General features: G+C 39.4%; 1 protein-coding gene across 2 annotated transcripts; it reads left to right on the top strand.

Annotated features, from left to right (window-relative positions):
• Positions 1–4,070: 4,070 nt before the first annotated feature.
• WASHC3 (WASH complex subunit 3) lies at positions 4,071–21,177 on the top strand. 2 transcript variants are annotated; one of them, XM_075074962.1, is made up of 7 exons: positions 4,071–4,278; positions 5,928–6,026; positions 8,330–8,395; positions 9,829–9,957; positions 11,552–11,659; positions 15,576–15,640; positions 18,990–21,177. In XM_075074962.1, the coding sequence occupies exons 1-7, from the start codon at positions 4,228–4,230 to the stop codon at positions 19,072–19,074; spliced, it is 603 nt and encodes a 200-aa protein (XP_074931063.1). In that variant the 5' UTR covers positions 4,071–4,227; the 3' UTR covers positions 19,075–21,177. The 2 variants fall into 2 exon arrangements, with proteins under 2 accessions (XP_074931063.1, XP_074931056.1); XM_075074955.1 differs by having other exon boundaries at positions 11,549–11,659.
• Positions 21,178–21,702: the final 525 nt, after the last annotated feature.

Below are 21,702 nucleotides of genomic sequence, written 5' to 3'. Positions count from 1 at the left end.
GCTAATGATGAAGACAAAGCTTTGGTCAGTTTCCTGTACACACAGCGTTTGCACTCCAAAAGCACCTCTAAGGTAACATCTTCAAAATTATAATGCTCAAATGAGCTGCATTTGAGTAACAGTTAAAGTCTTTAATCTTCACTGAAAGGTGGAGCCGCATGACTGTGTCTTTAAATGCCTGGTATATATGTACACATACGTAGGGTACAAACTGCCAGCAGTTACGTACTGTACAGTATCTATCCCTTAATTTGACACTTACTGGCCAGTATGGGTGCTGGTACAAAATACATTTTTCAAATTGTACACACTGTAAATCTGGATATTATCACTCCATTATTTTTATAAATCCTCCCATTGGGGGTTCAGTCATTAATAGTTCCAGTTTAGCAAACCAATTAAAACATTTTTTAAGAGGTTTTGGAATACTTTGGATCATTTTCCTCTATTCTGTGTTTTTCACTTTTCATACCCTGCATTTCCTAATTCCAGCTGGGAGAAAAAGTGCTGTGTTGCACTTTTTTATGCAGTATTTTTGGCCAAAGTAAAAGCAGGAAGTAACAGAAAGTTCACACAAGAGCATATTCTTGTGAGATTTCCCGTCCAGCTTTGCAGACCAAGAGATTCAGATAAGATTTGAATAAGCATTTACATTATTAAATTTCCATGGCATTGCCTGGAAAACTTGTGTTATGGACATTTTATGGTAAATGAGATTAATTCTTCAATATAACTTAATGGGTTTTTCTGAGGTAATTAAGGTGGCAAGATAATTCACTTAGAGAATTTAAACAAACAGGTCCTTTTCCCAACAAAAATTTGCACAATTGCTATAAGCTAGATTAAACCTACTGAACTGTGTAGGCTAACCCCTTGCCCTTCCTTCGGGAGATGTGAGAAATTGCCAACTGCATGTCATCGCTCCAAAACAGTAGGAAACACATTGCTCAATAATTCAAACAGTATGGGCAAAAAGACTTTTCTATAGTACTTCAGTAAGAGAGTAATAAGGAGGTGCATGTGACAGCAGGTTAGTAATAAATATATTGTGAAAATAATAAAATCAAAGAAAAGCTCCTTCAGTACATGAGACTTTTATGTAAACTTGAGGAACAGACTTAGGTGCTCTATGTATAGCTACCATGGATTCTGCATATAAGTTTGTAAAATGCTTAGCAAACTGAAATAATTTAGAAGTAAATTGAGCATATTGTTAAATTTTAAACCAAAATTAGCATAGCACATTTGGGTTCTAATCATCACGGTATTAAAGTAATTAGTGCATTTTTATTCATCTCATCACATGAGAAGCTTCCTACTGATAGCCTCAGACTATGGTAGATTCTTAATTGCTCTAAATTTAAGACAGGGTTTTTTTATTAAATGTAAAAGTATTTACATGTTACCATGAAGAATTTTCACCAAATATTTTCTCCACTACATTCTGTTTGGATTCACTGCTGTAAACAAGGACCCCAAATCATGCTGATTCATCTTGCCTTCCAGTAGTCCACAACCTCAGAATTTAAATGAAGTAAAGTCTTACTTAACAGGTTGAGCTGTTGGAAATGTTTTGTTCCAGTGTTATGACAAACATAGCACATATCATTGTTCTAGCATGTTTCGTTGCTTAGCATAGATTCTCCAAAACTTAGTCCAGACGTCAGGACTGGGAATTCAGTGTTCAGTTTGACATCCTGTCCCTTTTCCAAAGAATAGATTCTTTTCCAAACTGATTGTTCCTGGCTAACATAAGAATAAATTCTGAGAGTCAACAGTAGTTTTCATGGAATAGCCCAATAGATGCAATTTCCATATATTGTTCGAGCTGGGGTTTACTAACAAACACAAGTCTGTGCAATGGTCTGTCTGGGGCCATGTCTTTGGGGGTTTAAAGGTCATTTCTCATCTTTAATTCATAGCTAATCAGCCTGGGGGTTAGATACACGATCTATATGCAATTGCCATTCCTGAGTCTCCACAGGGGCAACATGTCCTCAAATGTTTAATGACTTGTCCTTTAATGGCTTTGATCCCAATCAGTTGTCTGGCCAATCAGTCCCACAGAATAGATGTCAGCTCATAGAAGACCTGCTGAAGATGCAGAAACCATATTATTTAATATTATACAAGATGGGGTCCAATATACTTTCTGTTCAGTTCACCATGTCTTGTACATAACTGTGTATAACTGTAGACACCACACTCAAAATTTTATTAACACAGATGGTAGACAAATTGGCCATACCAGGAGTTCAGGTCCCATTCCTAAGCTTTCACTTGCGCCTATCAGTTTCGGCTGGCAGAGCTCAGTCAAGCACAACATAAAGGATCAGGTGTTTGTCCATCGAAGTAGTATTTCTGTTGCTGTTCTCCTGAAATGTCACAGGTGAAGTTGCATATGGAAGAAGAGTTATCTGTATTTTTGCTACCAAAGCCGGCAAGGTCCTACTCTCCGACTCTGCTCACCAGACTCTGCTGTTCAATGCACACTGTGGCTGATTTCATTCAAAGCATGAACCAAGCAGAAAACAGGCCCTCTTCTTCACTAGTTCTCTGCCAAGACAGCAATTTGAACGGCCTTAAGGAAGGGTTCACTGTGTGCTGTAACTGACAAATGGTAGAATGAGTGCACATAGCCATCAGTGGGGAGCGAGAAAGAGATGGGAAACCCTTTCTGATGATGGAACCCATTTCAGTGGTTCAACCCATGTTTGTATTAGTACCCCACTTCTAAATGGTCTTATCAGTCCTTTGAATCTGTCATAAAGGAAAAAATAATACAAGCAACCACCCCAAGATAAAAAACCAGGTTGGTTATTTTACAGTTAAGGAGTTCTTCCAGAGGAATATCTGGAAAACTATGGTCTAGTCCCTTTTTCCTCGGAGGCTGGTACCTCTGAGGTTCCTTGGCTGAAACAGAATAGACCAACTTATACCCTAAGCTTGAAAATCAAGTGAAAGCAGTGATGGGTTCTGCTGAACAAAACAAAAACGTTAGGTCACAGCTAGGTTTACCATACCCCCTTTTTCCTTTTGCCTAAGCATCAAGGTACAGGAATCTTTTGTAACATGATTACAGGCACGCTTTTCTCTTTTTCAGAAGATCCCAAGGTCATTCACTGCTCATTGTTTTTATTCCCCATATTCAAAATGTGGTCCTTCAGCACTCAAATTACCCATATGGGTGCTGAAACAGTTTCTTCACTGGCTTTTCTCTTTATTTCTTCCATGTCTGACCACCAGGGAAGATGCTTTATCTTCACAACCTGCATTACCTGGGGCCTTGCCCTGAGGCTGCAGAGTGCTGTCCATACCAGTGTGAGCCAATGTGACCTGAAGGAGGGCAGTGCTGGGCCCCTCCACCCTAGCCTGGCCAGGGTCCCTCAGCCACAGGGACGATTTATGGAACAAACCGCACAAGTTTTGGGGAAAGCAATGCATTTATACTTATCATAGGACCACAGAATGTCCTGAGTTGGAAGTGACCCACAAGGATCGCCAAGTCCCACCCCTGTCCCTGCACAGGACAAGCCCAAATTCACACCATATCTCTGAGGGCATTGTCCAAGTGCTTCTTGAATAGCATCAGGCTTGGCGCCATGACTGCCTCCCTGGGGAGCCTGTCCCAGTGCTCTGCCACCCTCTGGGTGAAGAACCTTTTCCTAATATCCAACCTAAACCTCCCCTGGCACATCTTCCTGCCATTCCCTCGGGTCCTGCCGTTGGTCACCAGAGAGAAGAGATCAGCGCCTGCCCCTCCTCTTCCCCTTGCGAGGTGCCTACTGACGGCAACGAGGTCTGCCCTCAGTCTCCTCTTCTCGAGGCAGAACAAACCAAGGGACTTTAGCTACTCCTCATACGGCTTCCCCTCTAAACCCTTCAGCAACTTCGTGGCCCTCCTCCGGACAAGCAGCACCTGGCTAGGGCTGCGCGGATACTTCAGAGGCGCCTGGCCAAGGCGCTGGGCCTGTGGGTCGCCCGGCCGCAGGGGCGGACCAAGGCCCCGCGGGGACAACCCCCCCGTCCCCCGGACTACACTTCCCACGATGCATTGCGGCGGGCGAGGTGGACCGCGCCTGCGCAGGCCCAGGGCACGGCCCCGCGCCGCTCGCCGTGCAGGTTTTCTTTCCGGGCCGGCGAAGTCGCGTACGGAGCGCCGGGGGCTTCCGGGGTGCGGCGGGAGGCGGGTGCGGGGCCGCTCTCCCCCCATCTTCCCCCGCGGGGATGGACGAGGACGGGCTGCCCATAGTGGGCTCCGGCATCGACCTCACCAAGGTACGGGCTGCGGCTGCCCGGGGCTCCGGAGCTCTCCCGCTCCCTCCCCCGACGGCGGCTGCGCTGACCCTGGTGCTGGGCGAGCCCCGGCCCCCGCCTCGCTCCGCTCCCCGGCCCGGCGGTCGGGAGAGCCTCTGAGGCCGGCCGAGGCCTCCCCGGACGGCTCCGGCCGGCAGGGGCGGTGTGCGGGGCCGGGCGGGCAGAGCGGCCGTGTGGTGGGCCGGGGGCCGCCGGGACGGCGCCCTCGGCGCTCGCTGGCCTCGTGCCGGCAGCCGGGCCTCCGCCGCGGGGGCGCGGGAGGACAGGGCGGCCCGTCTTGCCTTCAGCTCTGCCCCCGGGAGCGCGGTGTTCATGTTTTCCAAAGGCGCTTCGCCAGGAGTGCTGGGACAGCGTTGTATTTAAAGGCTGAGCCACCTCCGTCTTGGAACTGCGCAGCCAGTCCCGTGCGCAGCTGCTTGCTCGTGTCTTAATGATGCAAAACCATTTTTTTAGCGTTGTTTCTTAAATATAGGGTAAAGACATGACAGTTCCAATTGCCCTGATGATCCTCCCATGCTTTGTGCCACCCCGTAGATTTCTGATACGGCCGTAAGCACTGTTTGACTGTTCTGGAACTCAGGAATTGAACTTCAGCAAACCCTCCATACACGTGCACAGACCGAAAACTTGAGATAGTAGCAACAACAATCTCGCAGAAAATCAGGAGGTGTTAAGATTTGCAAAGTGTAGTGAAAGGCTGCGCTGACAAATGGAAGACCAAAGGAGAGGTGGAGACCAGAGTCGCTACATTCACCAGCTGTTGTTCAGTGCAGCTGAAGTTTGGCTGCACATATTTTTCCTTGTAAATCCTTCACTTTAACCAATTACAATTCCATAGAGTAATTTCCTGTGTGAAGTTTAAGACTTAAACAACTGTCCAAAGTAATTAACCCTGAGGCACTATAACTTCATACATAAACATTTCTGTGAATGTTACTGATTCCAGTCTTCTATCACGGTTTAAATAAAAATGCCAACTGTCTGTTATGTTATGAGTACCAGGGCTTTTTTTGACAAACATACCATTCCACCTTTTAGTCTGAACAGTGTGTGTGCATCAGATCTGACTTGGAGGAGTGATGCTAAAGGGTAATTTTAGGATAGTCTGGGCTTGCAAATAAGAAAAAGTACAGGTAGCCACTAAAGACTGACACAGCAATTTCAGTGCTCTTTATTTTTGACTGTGGTGTTGGTTGTAACTGAGTATTTGTATGGATGACCAAGTGTTTCCTTCTTAAGCTTCAGAAGGAAAGATTCTGATTTCCTCTCTTTTTTAAAAAAATTTGACACTTGTTCTTCAGGAACATTCACAATTTCATCTGAAAGTGTTTTCTTAAATAACACTCCTTCATTTATGTGGATTTTGTTGCCTTTTCTGTGTATTCTATGACTTTTCAACTGTCATTTTAGTAGATTCTTAGTGAAAAAAGGTTTTGTATGCATGTATATGTATATATATTAAAAAAAAAGTTTATATGTATATAAACACACTTAAGGCAGATTTCTAAAATAATTTATTCAAAAACATTTGCATTTTTAACAGGTCTTTGAATCAAAATGTGAGGTGGCATCTTATATATAATCTAATTTTCTTATATTATTTAATGCAGGTTCCTGCTATTCAGCAGAAGAGAACTGTAGCATTTCTAAACCAGTTTGTAGTTCACACCGTGCAGTTTCTCAACCGCTTTTCTACGGTTTGTGAAGAGGTATGCTTATTATGTTCCTAGCTGTCAATTTATACCATGAAAACAATCTTAGAAATGGGAACCATTCACTTGAATCTTTTTGATGCAATAATACTGGTAGCTTAAACAAAAAAAAATTAGTCTGCTTTCTGTTCAAGGCTTTTCCTTGACTAAGTGCTTAAGATGGATTTTTTTTCCCCCAAGATATCCACATGAACTGCTGATTATACCACTTTTAATCCTGTTTCCTTAAACTTCTGTGTTTGGCACAGTCTTTGAACTTTTTGATGCATTAAATTTGTTCCGAGCAGCTCCATCTGTGGATATTGTCTTGTTTTGAAAGAAGGATGCCATATTCCTATGGTGCTGAATCCATTTTGACAGTCAGTATCCCTCTCATCTGTGTCCTAGGATATTGCATCGAAACTTGATTTCAGATTTTACTACCTTTAATTTAAAAGGGTGATACATTAAGCTCTGAATGTTAGTAACTTTGATGCAGAAAAAAACCCATCTTTGGCAAGTGATTAGTATGGAACACGAAGCAGTTAATTTTAGTGTCTTGTAAAAAAGAGAAAAAAATATTTTGGTTCAAGTTTTTATAGTGACTTTAGTGTCAATGAAAATACAGCAGACTGACAGAATGAGAGTTGTCCACTGAACAGGACAAGAGTGCTTCCTCGCTTGTAGAAAGGGTGTTTCCAATGTGGCTTTGAGCTTAACCTTTTTGTCATTAGTGGTTTTTCTGTAACTTTGCTAGTTTATTCAACAAAGACTACTATATAACCCTAGCCAGCAGGGCTAGGGCACCAGTCAAATCCAATTAGACTAAGCCATGTAACCTGAGAAATTCTGTTACTTGTTGGTAAAGTCTAGAGCCAGACCCATGACAAGTATAAAGTCTGGCTACCACATCAACATATGGAGCTTCAGAGGAAAAAAAAAAAAGTGGTTTTTTTTTTCTAGATTTTTAAACTTATTATAACTTGATACGTGGGACAGTGTAACTGCCTGGTGATGCTGTTGCCAGTTGTCCAAAACTCAGTTGTCACGTGATCTCAATGTTACCTCTTATATAGGCACTGTGGAAATCAGAACATGTATTTAGAGCCATCTTGAGCATGCAGCAACGCTGTGAAGTCTAGGGAATAAAGCAGTTATTAGATAACCTGAAAATGTTGTTACCCGAGAGACTAAATAGTTGCTTTATAAACTCCTTGAAAAGTTTTTTGTATTTATGAAGTTGAGGAGTGTTTGTTAATGTGAAAGGTCCCAGTCTAAATCAACAGAAGCCAAGAAATGCAAAATTAGGGCTGACACCATCCTTAACTCTAAATGTCTTGGCTCTTGACTAGTCGAACTGACCCGTAAAGTTATATAACTGTCTTTTGTACATCTTTCACCCCCTTTCCCCAGCTACATGTAGGGCACATAGTTCCTTTCAGTAGGAACTAATTCCTCTTCATGAACAAAGAACCATCTGTAAACAAGTCAGTGCACCCTCCAAAAAGACTAACTCCTGTCAGTCTCTTTTTACTTTTTCTAGCATATTGGCAGAACTGCCATTTTTTTAGGGTGTTAAAGTTCTGCTTCAGAGCCAGGCAGAATCTTGCCAACATGCCAGAAAGCTGTCAAGAGTGGTACGTATCTGCCAGCCAGCGTGCTAGCCAGCTTCACTTGGACAGGTCTGGTGGAGTATGGTAGTGATTAGTTAAAAGAGTGACAGTTCTTATAGAGTACTTTAGAAAAACTTAAGCTGTATTTTAAAGAAAAAAAAGTGTCAAAATTTGATTGAGGTGCACCTGGAGCATATAAAGCTTCTGGTTAGTTCTGGTTCACTTTGCATTTTGACTATATAGGACTTTCAATCACCTGCTGCATTCTTTATCACGTTTTTCTGTTTTGTATTTGCTCAGTTACATACACACACACCACAACTTTTCATCTTCAACATTTGGAAAAAGCTTTGAAGAAAGATGTTTTGGTAACGGTGAGAGTACAATATGTCTACCATTATTCTCCAGTTGCTCAAAGTAATACCCTGTTTACTTTGGCTTTCTTTTGTACATAGCCTGTCTTCATTCTGTCAGTCATTATATGGGAAAACTAACTGCCTAGTAAAAGTGTTTAAAATTTGAACCACTGTAGCTACTGTACTAAAAAGGGATGTCATTGCTTCATTTTTTTCATAATGTTATAATCTCATTTGCACTCTGCCTTCAGCAGGGAGAAGACAAAAGTGATTTTTTTTTAGCTAGGTGTGAACTGTTTTATATGTTTTAGATGTACAAGTGTTTTCACATCCTAATTGTTTTCTATTCTAGAAATTGTCAGCGCTCTCCCTCCGTATCCAACAAATTGAAACAACACTCAATATTTTGGATGCAAAGGTTTGTATATGGACAGACTTTGTTTTCTAATAGTGACAGCCTCCTAGGTTACATGAGCTAGCTTCCTCTTCGTAGTGTGAATTGAGCAAATAAGTTTTCATAATGATTTGAAGGAGCTAATACAAAATGTTCACATGGCAAATTCTCTCTTTGCATGCCTTGCCACTTCTGTTGTGTAACATTTAAACATGTAGTTGATAAGGAAGAAAGGAACAAACAGCACAGAGCTGAGATGTTGGTTTTGTTTCTGTTAAGCATATTGAATAGGAGGGGAACGCTTGGATCTTGAAAGGGCAGCTGAACTACATGGCAGCTTACTTGTGTTGACTTTATTACCACATTTGGTTTTAAGAAGGTGGAGGGGAGTTTTCTGATATTAAAATATGCAACTTGTGTTGCAGGGCTGCAGTATGAAATTGCATTTGCCACGCAAACTCTAATAAGAAATCTTTGACCCCTTTGTAAAGCAAAAGTATCTTTGTAAATGTTACCAGACCATATTTCAGCTGTTATAATTAACTAGATAGATGCCTTGTAAACCTTTTGATATTGAAATATAACCTGAGTTGGATCTAAGCTAACACAAATGTATCTGATGTTACTTGTTTAGCTAAAATGACAAAAAGGATATAATCTGTAGTCATGTATTATCATATAATTTTCTAAAAGAAAAAAAAGGAACAAACCCCCAAACCAGAGAAACACCCACTGTAAAGTTTTAACCAATCCTTCTTTCAGTAACAATGGAAGCAATTTCGGCTGACTTTTCTGGGAGCAGGGGTAGGGCATTTTGAAACCGTTCATTAAGATCTGTGTGAAAAAAATACTGTAGTAGTGCAAACAGTGCATTCAAACTCTTATTTCTTTCAAAATATTTAGACATAATCAGTATTGGTAATTTTTGCGGAATTCTTCATTATCACATTAAATAGAGTGTCCTTCAAATAAATACATGGTGTATTTAATATCCACTCTCAGCATTTCCTTAAAAAAAAGTCAAGATGTAGAAAATTGGAAAATCTGTAACCAGTCACCCATCTGTTATGTAAGAGAGCTGCTCTTGTCATGATTTCTTTCACTATAGAGGAAGTAGCAGAGAAGATGGCACAGCTCTTGCGTGGTTGGTAAGTGCAGTAGCAAAATGCTGGGAAGGTGTTGAAGCCTTTCCTGTGCTGCAACCCTGTGTTAACAGTGAAAGCTCCAATGAAGTGTTTTGGGGTTTTGTTGTAGAAGCCATCTGAAGAGAAAAATCATTTGGTTTGGTTTTTTTCCCCCCCTCCAATCAAAATACCAAAACTAGTGGTAAAAAGTTAGGATTTTGCTAATGTGAAACCTACCTGTGCGTATGTGGTAAGCAGCATACTGCAGATTTTATTGTACACATAGACTTATGGTACGTTCATTGCTTATTTGTTGGTATTTTGCATGTTCAGTTATCCTCTATCCCTGGCCTAGAAGATGTCAAATTTGAAGTGTCCAGTGCAAATATGAATAGTGTTACAAATGGTCCTGTGGCACAAGCTACTACGGATCAGCAGACGGCTGTGTCACCTCAAACTGGAGTGAGTATTGAAGCATAACTAATACACTGAGGGAATATACCGCCCCACGTCAAGTTTCTAGTCTCATTTGAAACAGATAGAAGAAGCAAGTCTATTGGAATAGAGCTATCAACTGTAAAGATCTAAAGCTATGTTTTTCACTAATGAAACTTTTAATGAGTGACAAAAAAGGGTGTACCATTTCTTGAATATGTGGCTTAAGTATTTAGAATGAAGTAAAATCTAATGGCAAATGCCTCCCTTCTTCTTCAGTCACGCTAAAGCATGAACATGAATTACATCAGGGGACTGGGAAGGTCATGAATAAAAATAACAGTTGGAATCACATAATTCCAACTCTTTTCTCCTTCCTTTAGAATGTGAGCTTTCAGCTCAAATTGGACTTTCTGGCATACTTTATTTTAAAGATGTTATTACAGGGAATGTTTTCTACATAGTATCATCTATGTACAGAAAATGCCAGCATATTATAAGTGATCAACATTAAGATCCGATCCCTGCAGTTAATTTTTTGTTTGGGTTTTTTTATTTTTTTGTTTGTTTGTTTTCTTTTTGTTTTGTTTTGTTTTTGTTGTTGGTTGGTTTTTTGTGTGTTTGTTTTGTTGGGTTTTTAACCCAAACTTAAATCCTGTGATCACCACATCACTAAGTGAGGCTTTCTGGCTCATTTGTAGATGGGAGTTCTTTCCTCAGTTTCCTGTTACAGTTTCTTTTCTGGGAATCTCCAAGCTCATTCTCTTACTTGGTGGAAGTTGCTGTGGAGCAGCAGTAGCTGGAGTACTCTGCGGCCTTTCCCTGCCTGTTGAAGATTGTAACTCCAATTTGCAGCCAGCAACGTGGGAGTCAGGATGGATAGTTAGCATTGTGTCATTCAGTCATGTTAGAGAATGACTCCCAGTTATTGTGCTTTCCTTAAAGTGTTCCTTCTCTCAGGTATTACAGTAAGGACAGATATTCCTGAAAGGAGGTTTCCAATGCTACTTTCAAATGGCTAGTTTAATAGTGAATATGCAGTTTTCTATTGTCCTTTAAATAGTACTATAGCTTCTTGTCAGTTTTCATTTTTTTAATTACTTTCAAGGGTTCTTTGCTTTCATTATGTTATCCTTTAGGTTACTGGTTTATACTAAAAAGCATAGTTTAAAAGTTGTATGATCTGTATGAAACATTTGTCAGAGAATCAAATAAATACTTTGAGGAAAAAATGCATTGAACCACTAGGGCAAATATAAAGATATAGTCCTTAGAAAAAAAAAAATTCTAAAGTAAGCATTTAAATTTAGTTCTGTTCTATTCATTAAATACAACAAACTTAATGGGCTAGTATAGACATATTTTCCCACATATTGTGCAATAACTTAAATTGTGACTAAAAGTATAAAATCATGCTTGTAATGGTCAATAACAAAAGAGCTGTCTTTCTGTATTCATATATCTTGGAAATCTCTAATACTATGAATGTAGATTGTAATAATCTTGATGTAAGAAGAGTTGCACTTTACGCTTAAATTACAAATTTTATGGATTGAAATCTGTCTATGCTTCTGGTCTGCATACCTAACCATTCAAGCGTTATATTCTTTGCATACAGCAGAACAACGTACCTGAAGAAGGGCTACAGAAAACGGAGGTAGTAACAGAAAATGTCAGAACTGTGGCCAAGGATCCAAGATATGCCAGATACCTCAAAATGGTACAAGTGGTAAGTCAGCTCTCTTCTCACACTTTGGGTACTCCAGTATTTTTACCTGGAACATCACGCGCAGCTGTAAGTGAACTTTAAATGTCTGAAGACATATATTGCATCAGTAATCTTTAAGCTAGGATAACACCACAGTATCTCTAGCACATCTTCTCTAATAAATGAGGTGATGTAATATATTCCCTCAGACAGTTTCAGGCAAGATTGTTCTACAAAATTCTGCCAATATACTTGTGAACTGAAGGTGTGAAGATGTGCAAACGCAGAGTGGTATTACCTGGAGTCACAGAAGATGCCACTGAAAGTGTAGTTATTCTGGCAGAACTGGTGTCATTCCCTACACACAGACATGGTTACAGTTTGGTTTTGCTGTAGGGTACAAAATGCAGCTTTGCTAGTATAGTCCAGAGCAGGAGTATTTCTGCAGGGTTCAAAAACAGAGATAGAATTGCTTCAGTACTTGGTTCCACTTCAGTTTTCCTGGTAGTCATAATGCAAGTTTTATTTACTTCTTTATCTGTGGGCTGTTCTACAGATAAATAGGAAAAAAATGAATGTAATCTCAATATTTACATGTGCGAAAACTAATGAAGGAGTGAAAAGATGAATGGGAGACTCTTGGTGGCATTTTTTAAGAGCTCTTTCTTTCATGTCCATGAAACTAAAAATGAGATTGGAAACAAAGAAAAAAAAAATCTGTCTTTATTTTCAAGCTGTCAGTGGAAATTTTCCTCTAAAGTATATATTATAATTCTGGAAAATATGACCGTGTCATAGTATTAGTAAAATGTTGCTTATGTTAAAAGTAACTTAATGGTTTCACTCCCTCGTCAGAGCAATTACTACAATTGGTGTGCTTGGTACATTGGATGATGTTCCAGACCTTATTTTTCACTTGAATCACAAATTGGCACTTTATGGCTAACTTATTACAAACCATTTGGAAAACGTAGCAGTGTGGTAGTAGCAGAGAGTAGAACGCTATGCTAGTGTGTTGATTTAATGCCAGACTTCAAAGTGGATGTGAAAGTGCTGGATGGTCTGATTTGGCTTTTTCTTTTTTTTTGGTGACTGCTAGAAGAATGAGATCTCACTTTCCACATTTATCCATTGTACTGGCAGTTTCTGGTGACTCCTCTGCCAGTTGTAAACAGTGTGGTAGGAGCGTCAAACTAATGTACTACAAATTAATGTGTGTTTTTGATTTGCCAAACTTGTATTCTTGTCCAGTCAAGTATTTCAGTTAGTGTCATTTATTTGCCCAAATGAAGTTTCTAACTGAAGATATGTTTGAACTAATCATTTATTTATCGCTCACAGTATTTGCAGGATTTAAGAATTAGCACCGTGAGGAGATATTTCTTCTACACTGAAGATAGCTGTTCTGTGAAATAGTAACAAACTCATTTTGGTAGCGTGCAGATGACCGTGCTAAATTCATCTTTTTTAAAATATACAACAATCATATTCAAGCAAAACTTACAAAAGCAATATCGTATTTGCTACAATAAATACTTCTATTATTCAGAACACCTATTGACAGTGTGAGAAGAGTGTCTACGATTTCAGATAAACTTCATGTTTAAAGTAAAATTACTCTTACTTGATTCTAAACACCAGACATGACTGCACAGGCGCCAGGATATGGGCTGGCCTGGTACAGATTGATCTGTGCTTTAAAGGACTGAAATAAAACCCAGACGTGGAGAGTGCACTGATCTTCAGGGACTGCCTCTTTCTGCACTATGGAGGACTGAAACCTATTTTGCAACAAGATTGTTACTTGCACTGTGGCTTCTCCAGGACCTGCACACTTCCCAAACTGCAGGTCCAGGCTGGGCGTAGGGCTGGGGTACACTGTGTTGAATGTGTAGTGATTTGGATTATTTCAAATCTTTACTGGGCAGAGACAAATGCGATGGAAATTTAGTATTGGCTCCTCTGTTAGAAAAGTACACCTGTGCCATTTCAGTGGACCTCTATGCTCAGTGTTGTTGCTGTTTAGATTTAAAATAGTTGTCTGTTTTATTTTAGTAAGATTTAGGGTCACAGCAGTATTAGGCTCTGATTTTCCAGATATGAAAGTATGAAACATGAAGTAATCGTAGTGCCCTGATCGTGTTATGAACAGATATAGGTACAATAGTACTAGTTTTCCTTCAGGGAAAAAGTGCACTGTTAAAGGGTATTTTGGTTAAACTTAAGATTAGTTTTGTAAATCTATGATATATGAGGATACTGAGAGTTAACATATTTTGATGCATACAGTTTTGGAATAAAACGCTTCTCCAAGTATGAACGTAAAAACGTATCCATTTCCGATCCATTCTTAGAAGCTCATATACCAAGCCCCCTGTCATTGAGAGCCAATTCAAATTCTGCTTTGCCTGATCTGACTCAGTCTGGTTTTCACATTGTTTGAATTGATGCATAGACACTTCATCGGTGACTTCTGAGCTGGGGAAAGGAACCCCAAGAGCAGTCAAGCAAGGGAAAAAGCATTAGATAGTACAAGATGGTGTATAGACACACAGTCCCTCGTGTGCAAATCTGTACTAGAATGAGGGTATGATTTAAACTGTCATGAAATACTAAAATGCTTTCCCCTTTGTAAGGTACATCAGTTGTGAATTACTGAGAGGTTTCTTTATTACAAGCTAATACATCACAACTATTTGAGTCACATTTTTGCCAATATGTCCAATAGATTGCTAAAACTATGTACCTCTCTGTGTGCTATTCCAGAATCTTCAAACAAGTCTTGATTGTGGTTCTTACTGTGAAACTGCACAAGGAAAACACAGCTAGCTTAGCTCTCACTTTGCCAGGTTAGCTACTGCAACTGTCACTAGTACCATATGCTTCTCTGGAACATTAGTCATGGCTGCCCTCTATTTTATCACTACTTTACTTACTTTGGACAACAGATATTCGTCCTGTGCCAGAAGAATCCTATGGTACTTTTCATTTAGGTTGTGAGGCCTCTCCTCACCTCTCCTAGACCATCAGTAGTTTTGTCCCTTGGAAATTAGAAATTGTATCCTCTTGGCCCCCCACCCATGGCATGCAGCGGTCCAGGTGGCGTTTCTGATGGTTTGCAACAGGGGATGGCAAAGCAACAAGTTGTCTTTGAGCAACTCTAGTGGAAACATAGGAACAGTTTTTTGGAATGTATCTCCTAAGGTCAAAGTGTTCTTGGTTATTCGATCCAAGATGAGAGCATGTTTAGGTGTTGCTGAATAAAATAAAGTGCAGAAGCTGTGGAATGACTTGCAGTGAAAGGAAGGGATTTTTTTAACACGTACATAGCTGGCTAAAATCTGTTCACAGGTCATAGGAGATTCAAGCCTGACTGTACAAGTACGTGTATTCAGAGGAATCACTTTTAAATTGTGCTTCTGTTCTGGTGTCATGGCCTTTTTTCTGCATGCTTTTAAAAGACTTTTCTGATTTTTAGCACTGCCTTGAAGTATCCTTCCGGAGTACTTTCCTGGTTTTCCTCCTTCTTTGGCTGTACCTTCAGCATGTCTGAGTCTTTATCTTTCAAGCACAACTGTTCTCTGCTGTCTTTGTGCTGTTTTGTTCTTTCCTCACATTCTCATCCGTACACATAATTTCAGCTTCCTGGTTTTGTCTGCATGAATTGCAAATATATCTGTCCATTCCTGATTCTCTCCCTGCAACTTTCCCTAGATGTTTTGCCGTAAATATAATGAGGGAGGATTAAAAGGGCCTTTGATCTCAGTCATTTCTCACTTCTAGGTTCGTACAGGTGGCAACTGAGATTATCATTCCATGCTTTCATTCAACAAGTGCCATGCATAAATTCATATGAAAGTGTAGCCTAAAAGAACCTGTAGAATTTAGTTCACCTGTTTGTGTCCAGTAGTTTCATACTGTTCTTCTTCCTACACAGGGTGTTCCTGTAATGGCAATACGAAACAAAATGATTTCTGAAGGGCTAAATCCAGATCTTCTTGAGTAAGTAATTAGTAGCTTTCAGTAGGGCTGGAATGCAACCATGTGTTTAAAAACCTTGGAAAAATGTATGCTTAGAAAAGCTTTTTTCATGTTATTGTGAATCTAAATTATCACCATTAGAACAGGTTTTGAAGTCTTCCACAAAAGGATTTTTTAGCATTTTATAGGTCTGAAGAGGGCCATCAGTACCATGGGAGGAGGGATGCAATCTCAGGTATGAGCTGTCTTTTCAGTATTGTCTAGCCCAAGGCGAGGCCCAGGAAATATGGAGACTGGAATATAAATGCATGGGTACTGCACCCTCCCAAACAGAAGGTTACAGGACTTTACCATTCAGACTTGAGAGGAAATGGAAGGCTTCTTCCAAGCCAAGCAGAGTAGTGCAGTTCAAGGAAAAGGATATAGCAATTACAAGGTAACATTTGACAATGTGCATTTAGCGATGAGGAGTCAAATAATACGTCAGTAGCCATTTTCACTGTACTGTTTAGAGTATGAGGTTTTCTTCCAACACTTCAATAACAAAATGTCATTACTGTAGAGAAATAAGAACAAGCTGTTTTATTTTGCTGGATGCATGAGGGACAACACAGTTGTTTCCAGATTCCCTCAGTAGATGGAGTGTACATCTTGACTTCAACATTGACAGTTGAAGCTGACATATCAGCTAACCTGATATGAAGACTACTAAGAATAGATACTCATTTTCAAAGCTACTTGTGTGGCCTTAAGCATGAACTTTAAGCTTACTTTACATTTGACATGTAATTTAGTTTTACTGTAGTATTTCACAGAATTTGTTAAACTGATAACTGATGAAAACAGTAACTTTCCGTCTTACCTCATACCCACTACACTGTTTGAAAGACTTTTGCATCCTCTTCAGAAACTGTCAGTATATTAGAAAGCCCACTTCTTTTTACATTTTGGAAAGGCAGCCACTTGTTTAATTAAATAAATAAAAATATGCGAAAACTGAGGTATTGTCATACATTATGTCACTGTAGTTCCCAGCTACTTCCTGGTGTCCAAATAAGCCTGAAGTAGTTATTTCTCAGTTGATATTTTTACTGATCAAATGAAAAATAAGGAAAAGAACACAAGTAAGAACCTGTGCAAGTCTGAGACAGGGTTATCAAACGTGGTTTTACTATATATGTCTCAACTCTGGTGTATTTCTTAATCTGTGTTTCTGGTCTGTACCTTTCTGTAAATGCTGCTATTTCTTCATGTCTGGATGGACTTTTTTTTAGTACATAAAAATAAGGTAACAGGTTAAAATTTCAAAACTTTTTTTTTAAAAAAGTACCTGCTTTTGAATTGTCTTTTGGGTTAAGACAGAAACATTGTAACTGTGGATTGGGGCTCACAGAATACGTTTGGGGTTTGGTCTCAAAGTTCATCTTCAAAGATTGTGTGCGACACTAATGCTTAGGCAGATCTTCTTTAAAATGTTACTAGTTTGAAAACTGTATAGGAAATCTACACGGTTAAAGCAAGCTAATTATTTGGCAAAGTGCATAATGCCTCTTTGAAGAATTGGTGGTATTTGAAGCGATTTTTTAATATTTTAAGGAGCCAGGGCTGACCTTTGCTCTAATCTTTTTGCTTTCTTCTCTCAATATCATAGACTTTTTATTTTTCTAATGTGTATCTTGCCATTCACACTACATTTCTTGGGTCTTCAGGTTACTTAGGCCTGCTCACTCAGTCCTAGTGAAAATTAGAAAAATGTGCATATTGCTCTGTGCTCAGTCACTTACTGCAGCCTCTCCCAGCTACTTGCCGGTGACCGAGTGTCATTTTTCTGTGGCTGCAGAGATGCTAATTCTAATAATATGGAGTGGTTTATACTCTCTTCCTTCAGCTGTTCTACTTCTGTTATAGCTCCTTTCTCAACTTTTTACAGAGTTTGAAAACTGCCTGTTCTATCAAGCTCCCAGTTTATGTATTTTTAACTTTTGTTTCTTATCCTTCCTCTCTTGCCTGTCTACAATTCCAGGAGAGTTTGTCCTGCCCTCGTGAACTAAAGGAATTCATTGCCATCTTCCTTTCCTCACTAGACGAGAGTTTTTGCACTGGTCTCTCCAGATCACATGTCTTTGCACAGCTCTTCTGTTTTGTCATTACCACGGCAACAAGGAATAATATTGTGAAGTGGTATTTGCATGAGAAAGCAAACGCTTTCTTCATTTATTTTGGAGGTGTGCAGGGGGGAGGGAGAAGGCTCTCTTACAGTTCTTTAATGCACTTCTCATTTTTGCACCCCAAGTGTTTAGAAACACTTTAAAGGTACCTTAGGGATTTCCAGCAGAGGAATTATAATAAACGGAACTAAAATTGGAAAAGAAATTCTGTGGCCTGACACACAGGGGTAGCCCCAAGATAAATAACAAAGGAACAAATAATATGATTGTCAGCTTAGTTTAAAATGTAATATTTTATCAAAGAGAGCAGTTAACTATCACACAGGAAGCTAGTTTTTGTGAAGATTATTCTTGCCCTTCCCCAAATATAATTGCGTGTATATTTTCTACCTTGGTTTAAGAATTTACCAGGCTCAGACTGGCTTGTATTGTCAAACCCATTACATACTTAGGAGGGAGACTCCAGGGAGAGCCAGCAGCTTCAGTCAGTAGTGTTAGTTAGTCTTTAGATGGCTTGCTTCTCTCCACTTCATTCCCAGTAGATTCCCTGAGCAAATGTTTTGACACAGTGTTAAGATCCATTTTAAATATTCTCTTCAAAACTAAATACAAGAGATCTGATCATTTATAGTCAATAAAAATCCCATGGCTGCTCTTGCATGTCAAATTTAACCCAGTGTTCTAGCCAAGTTCCACTCTGAGTAATTCTTTTTTGCCTCTCTAAATTATCCCTGCAGTTTTAGTTGGATACAATATCGCTCATTTCCTGTCTTATTTTTTTCACGTACTATTTACACTGCTTAATGGTGTACAGCATGTTCCTTTCAGTCCTAGAACCTCTGAAGAGTGAAAAAAAGAGAATTAATCAGTATTGACTGCTTTCAACTCTTTCTACAAGTATTTGCCACTTCTTTGCTATCTGTCATTACTTCCGATAACCTCAAAGGTGTGCATTCAACCTGATGTCCACAGAGTTTTGATATCCAATGAGTTACAATTTCTAGTGTTTTATCTTTCAGTTGTAAGCGAAGCAATACCAATAAGGTGTGAGCTTGTAAACTGTAAACAGTTAATGTGTTAAATGTTGTGGATATACAGTGCATGCAATTGTAGTGAAAGGACGTTAGCATTTCATGCTAAGTTGCTTGTGTTCTCAGCTGCCTTCTAGGATTTACAACATACAACATTTTTGTTGCCTGCAGGACCCCAGATGCCCCTGTGCCTGCCTGGGGAGATGATGGGAATGCAGAAGACAGTTCTGATAGTGAATCTTCATTTAGTGACTAAAAAGACTGATTTTGGCCTTTGGAAACCTCTGTTAAGTGCTGATGTGTTTGGAGCGTGAGCAGGTTTTGCGTGGGTCACATGGGTGACGTGATCTATCTGACAGCATTTTTAGAACTAAGATCCTCCACATTCTCTCCCAGAAGGTTTGAACAGGCAGCGTCTTTCAACCTGAACCTTTCCACCATGAAAATTAGTTGGGAGATCCTTGCAATATTTATGCTGCATCATTGCAGATTCTTTTCTAATTCTTCTGAAATTAGACTTTTCAGAAGTCCTAATTTTGTAAAACTTTAAAAATTCCACACCTCTAAGCCTCCAGGTCTCTAAGACTGCATCTGGTTGTTGTTGGCTTTTCTCTATAACGCTTTTAACCTAAGTTGCCTTCCTTCTGTCCCATAACATACAGGTAAAGTAACTTTTCGAAATGAAAATATTTAATTGTAATCTGATGATGTGTATTTTTTTCTGATATACTATATTCTGAAGTGACGCAACAAGAATTACACAGAAGTCAGCTATCTCATGGTGATTGCCAATTAGTGACGCTCTGTTTTGAAAGAAACTAAAATACAAGTGAAAAATACATTGAAAACCAATCTGAATCTGTTTTCAAAGCATATACCACTATTCAATTTCATGTTAGAGTCAGTACAAAGTTGTTCAATTCCTGCTGCGTGGAAAAGTTGATTTATCAAATACAGGTGACAGTGGTGTAGAAAGCAACAAATTTTGCAAGATTGGTTTGAAAATGGCACTGTGAAAGAAGTAAGTGACTGGAGGATTATTAATGGCATACCAGATTCTTGCTGCTTGTTTGCTGTCACATGGGTCAGTAGAAACCACTTTCTGACTGCGGTTGGGCTTATTTGAAAGGAGCTGTGGCTGAGCAGTTTGCATAGGGTAAGAAATCACCTCCAAGTTGGTGCCTTTGCTGATAATTTTGGCAAAGAAGACAAAATTTAGTTTGTATAATGATAAAACTACCCTGCTACCTCTTGAGGTATGCATTGGGCAACAATACAAAGAAATCCACTTGGAGCCTGACTGGCTCTGAAGACTTCCTTCCGAAGTACTTAATCTACTCCATGAGTCAAAAATGACACTTCATTTCAAAAATGACATTTCTTCTTTAATGTAATTTGTTCCACATGAAATTTTGCACAGTCTATTTGAATTCCCCAGATTATTGTGATTATCCCAGAATGCTGTGGGCCAGGGAATCACTCGCTTTCCGGTATTTCACATTCTTCCTAAGACCAAGAAAAGACTAAAATGGAAGCTCTAAGTGTACAAAGTTGTTAGCTTTCATGACTAAGTCATTATCTTCTCTCATAGCTATTTATGTCCCTTCAATAGGTTAGCTGCTTTTTTTTTTTTCCCCTGCAACTTAAGCATGGCACCTCCTTCAGTCTGGCAGACATATTTAAGCTCTTCATAACCTGTAAATCAGAGTAATGCCTGAATCCCTACGAGAGCACATATGCACTAGAGAATGTCTAGAAGATGACATTTCAGTGATGAGTTAATTATTATTGAACACTTAAACAAAAATATTCAGTAGTTAACACTTGGTAAGACTTGACAAATATTAACGTATTAGCAGTATTTCAAAAGTAAATAATGTTTCAGAAAGCATAGATTAAAACACTGGTGACTTTTGGAAATCTGTATTTGAAAACTCATTGACGCAATCTGTATAATTAAAGCTATGTTTTGTAAACGAAAGCTGTGGTTCTATTTAATTCCCATATGTTGTTTTAAACAAGATAATGAAAATTCTTCTGAAGTCGCTGCAATTCATATTTCTCCAAAACTAGTTACGCTGAAGTTGCATCAATTTGCTAGCTGAAGAGGAGAGTTTTGAAAATAGGGGATTGGATTAACCTAAGCCATGTTAGCACTCTGACTAGAGGAGGACTGAACGTCCCATCGCTGCTATTCTAACAAGAAAATTTGGGGAAGACTGGGGTTATGAGGACTGTATGTTTGATACTTGTGAACTGATGTTAACCTGTGTAAGGGAGTAGCATGATTCAAGGAGTTGACTTGAGGCTTACTAGTTGATTATTTTTTTAAAGAAATAAAAAAGGTTACCAAAACACAGTTAAGGAGGTATGACTTCCATTGTTTATCATTTTGAAGAAACTTCTTGGATAATTTTAGTCTGAAAAACCTAAAATCAATTGTCTTTTACATCATTACAGATGTATTTTTATGTGGAATGAAAAAGAAAGCCTCAAGCCTACTGTCACTTGTTAAAATGAGGGATAATTACATATGTCATAGAATAACTATTTCATTAGCAGGCATGCTGAATTTAACTGCTTAAGACTTGGGTTTTTTTCAGGGTAACTGTTTACTTTGGAATAGTGCGGTCTTGGTAGGCTTGCAGAAACGTTAAGAAAAACCCTTGCCGCTTTGCCTCCTCTCCCACTTGAGTGGCAGCACGCTGCGCAGTAAAAATCCAAGTGTTTGAACTGTGAGGAACCAGGGAGAAAAAGAGAAAACCTTCCCCTTCTACCTTCAGTGCATCAGCAGCCATAATGCTTCCACTGCCTTTGGAACCTCTGACCGCATTAAGCTCCACTATTCCTGCCAGTCTCATCTGCTAAACACATCCCTGTACTC

The sequence above is a fragment of the Phalacrocorax aristotelis genome, chromosome 1 (genome assembly GCF_949628215.1).
Source record: "Phalacrocorax aristotelis chromosome 1, bGulAri2.1, whole genome shotgun sequence".
In the NCBI taxonomy this organism is placed as follows: domain Eukaryota; kingdom Metazoa; phylum Chordata; class Aves; order Suliformes; family Phalacrocoracidae; genus Phalacrocorax; species Phalacrocorax aristotelis.
The sequence above is the reverse complement of the archived record's forward strand: the minus strand, read 5'-3'. Positions and strand labels throughout refer to the sequence as shown.

What these genes read in the sequence shown, in the direction of transcription:
- WASHC3 (XM_075074955.1), top strand. Translation starts at nt 4,228, where the DNA reads ATGGACGAGGACGGGCTGCCCATAGTGGGCTCCGGCATCGACCTCACC. An exon ending in TCAATATTTTGGATGCAAAG is followed by an intron (nt 8,396 to 9,828) that starts GTTTGTATATGG and finishes TTGCATGTTCAG; the next exon opens with TTATCCTCTATCCCTGGCCT. An exon ending in CTGTGTCACCTCAAACTGGA is followed by an intron (nt 9,958 to 11,548) that starts GTGAGTATTGAA and finishes CTTTGCATACAG; the next exon opens with CAGAACAACGTACCTGAAGA.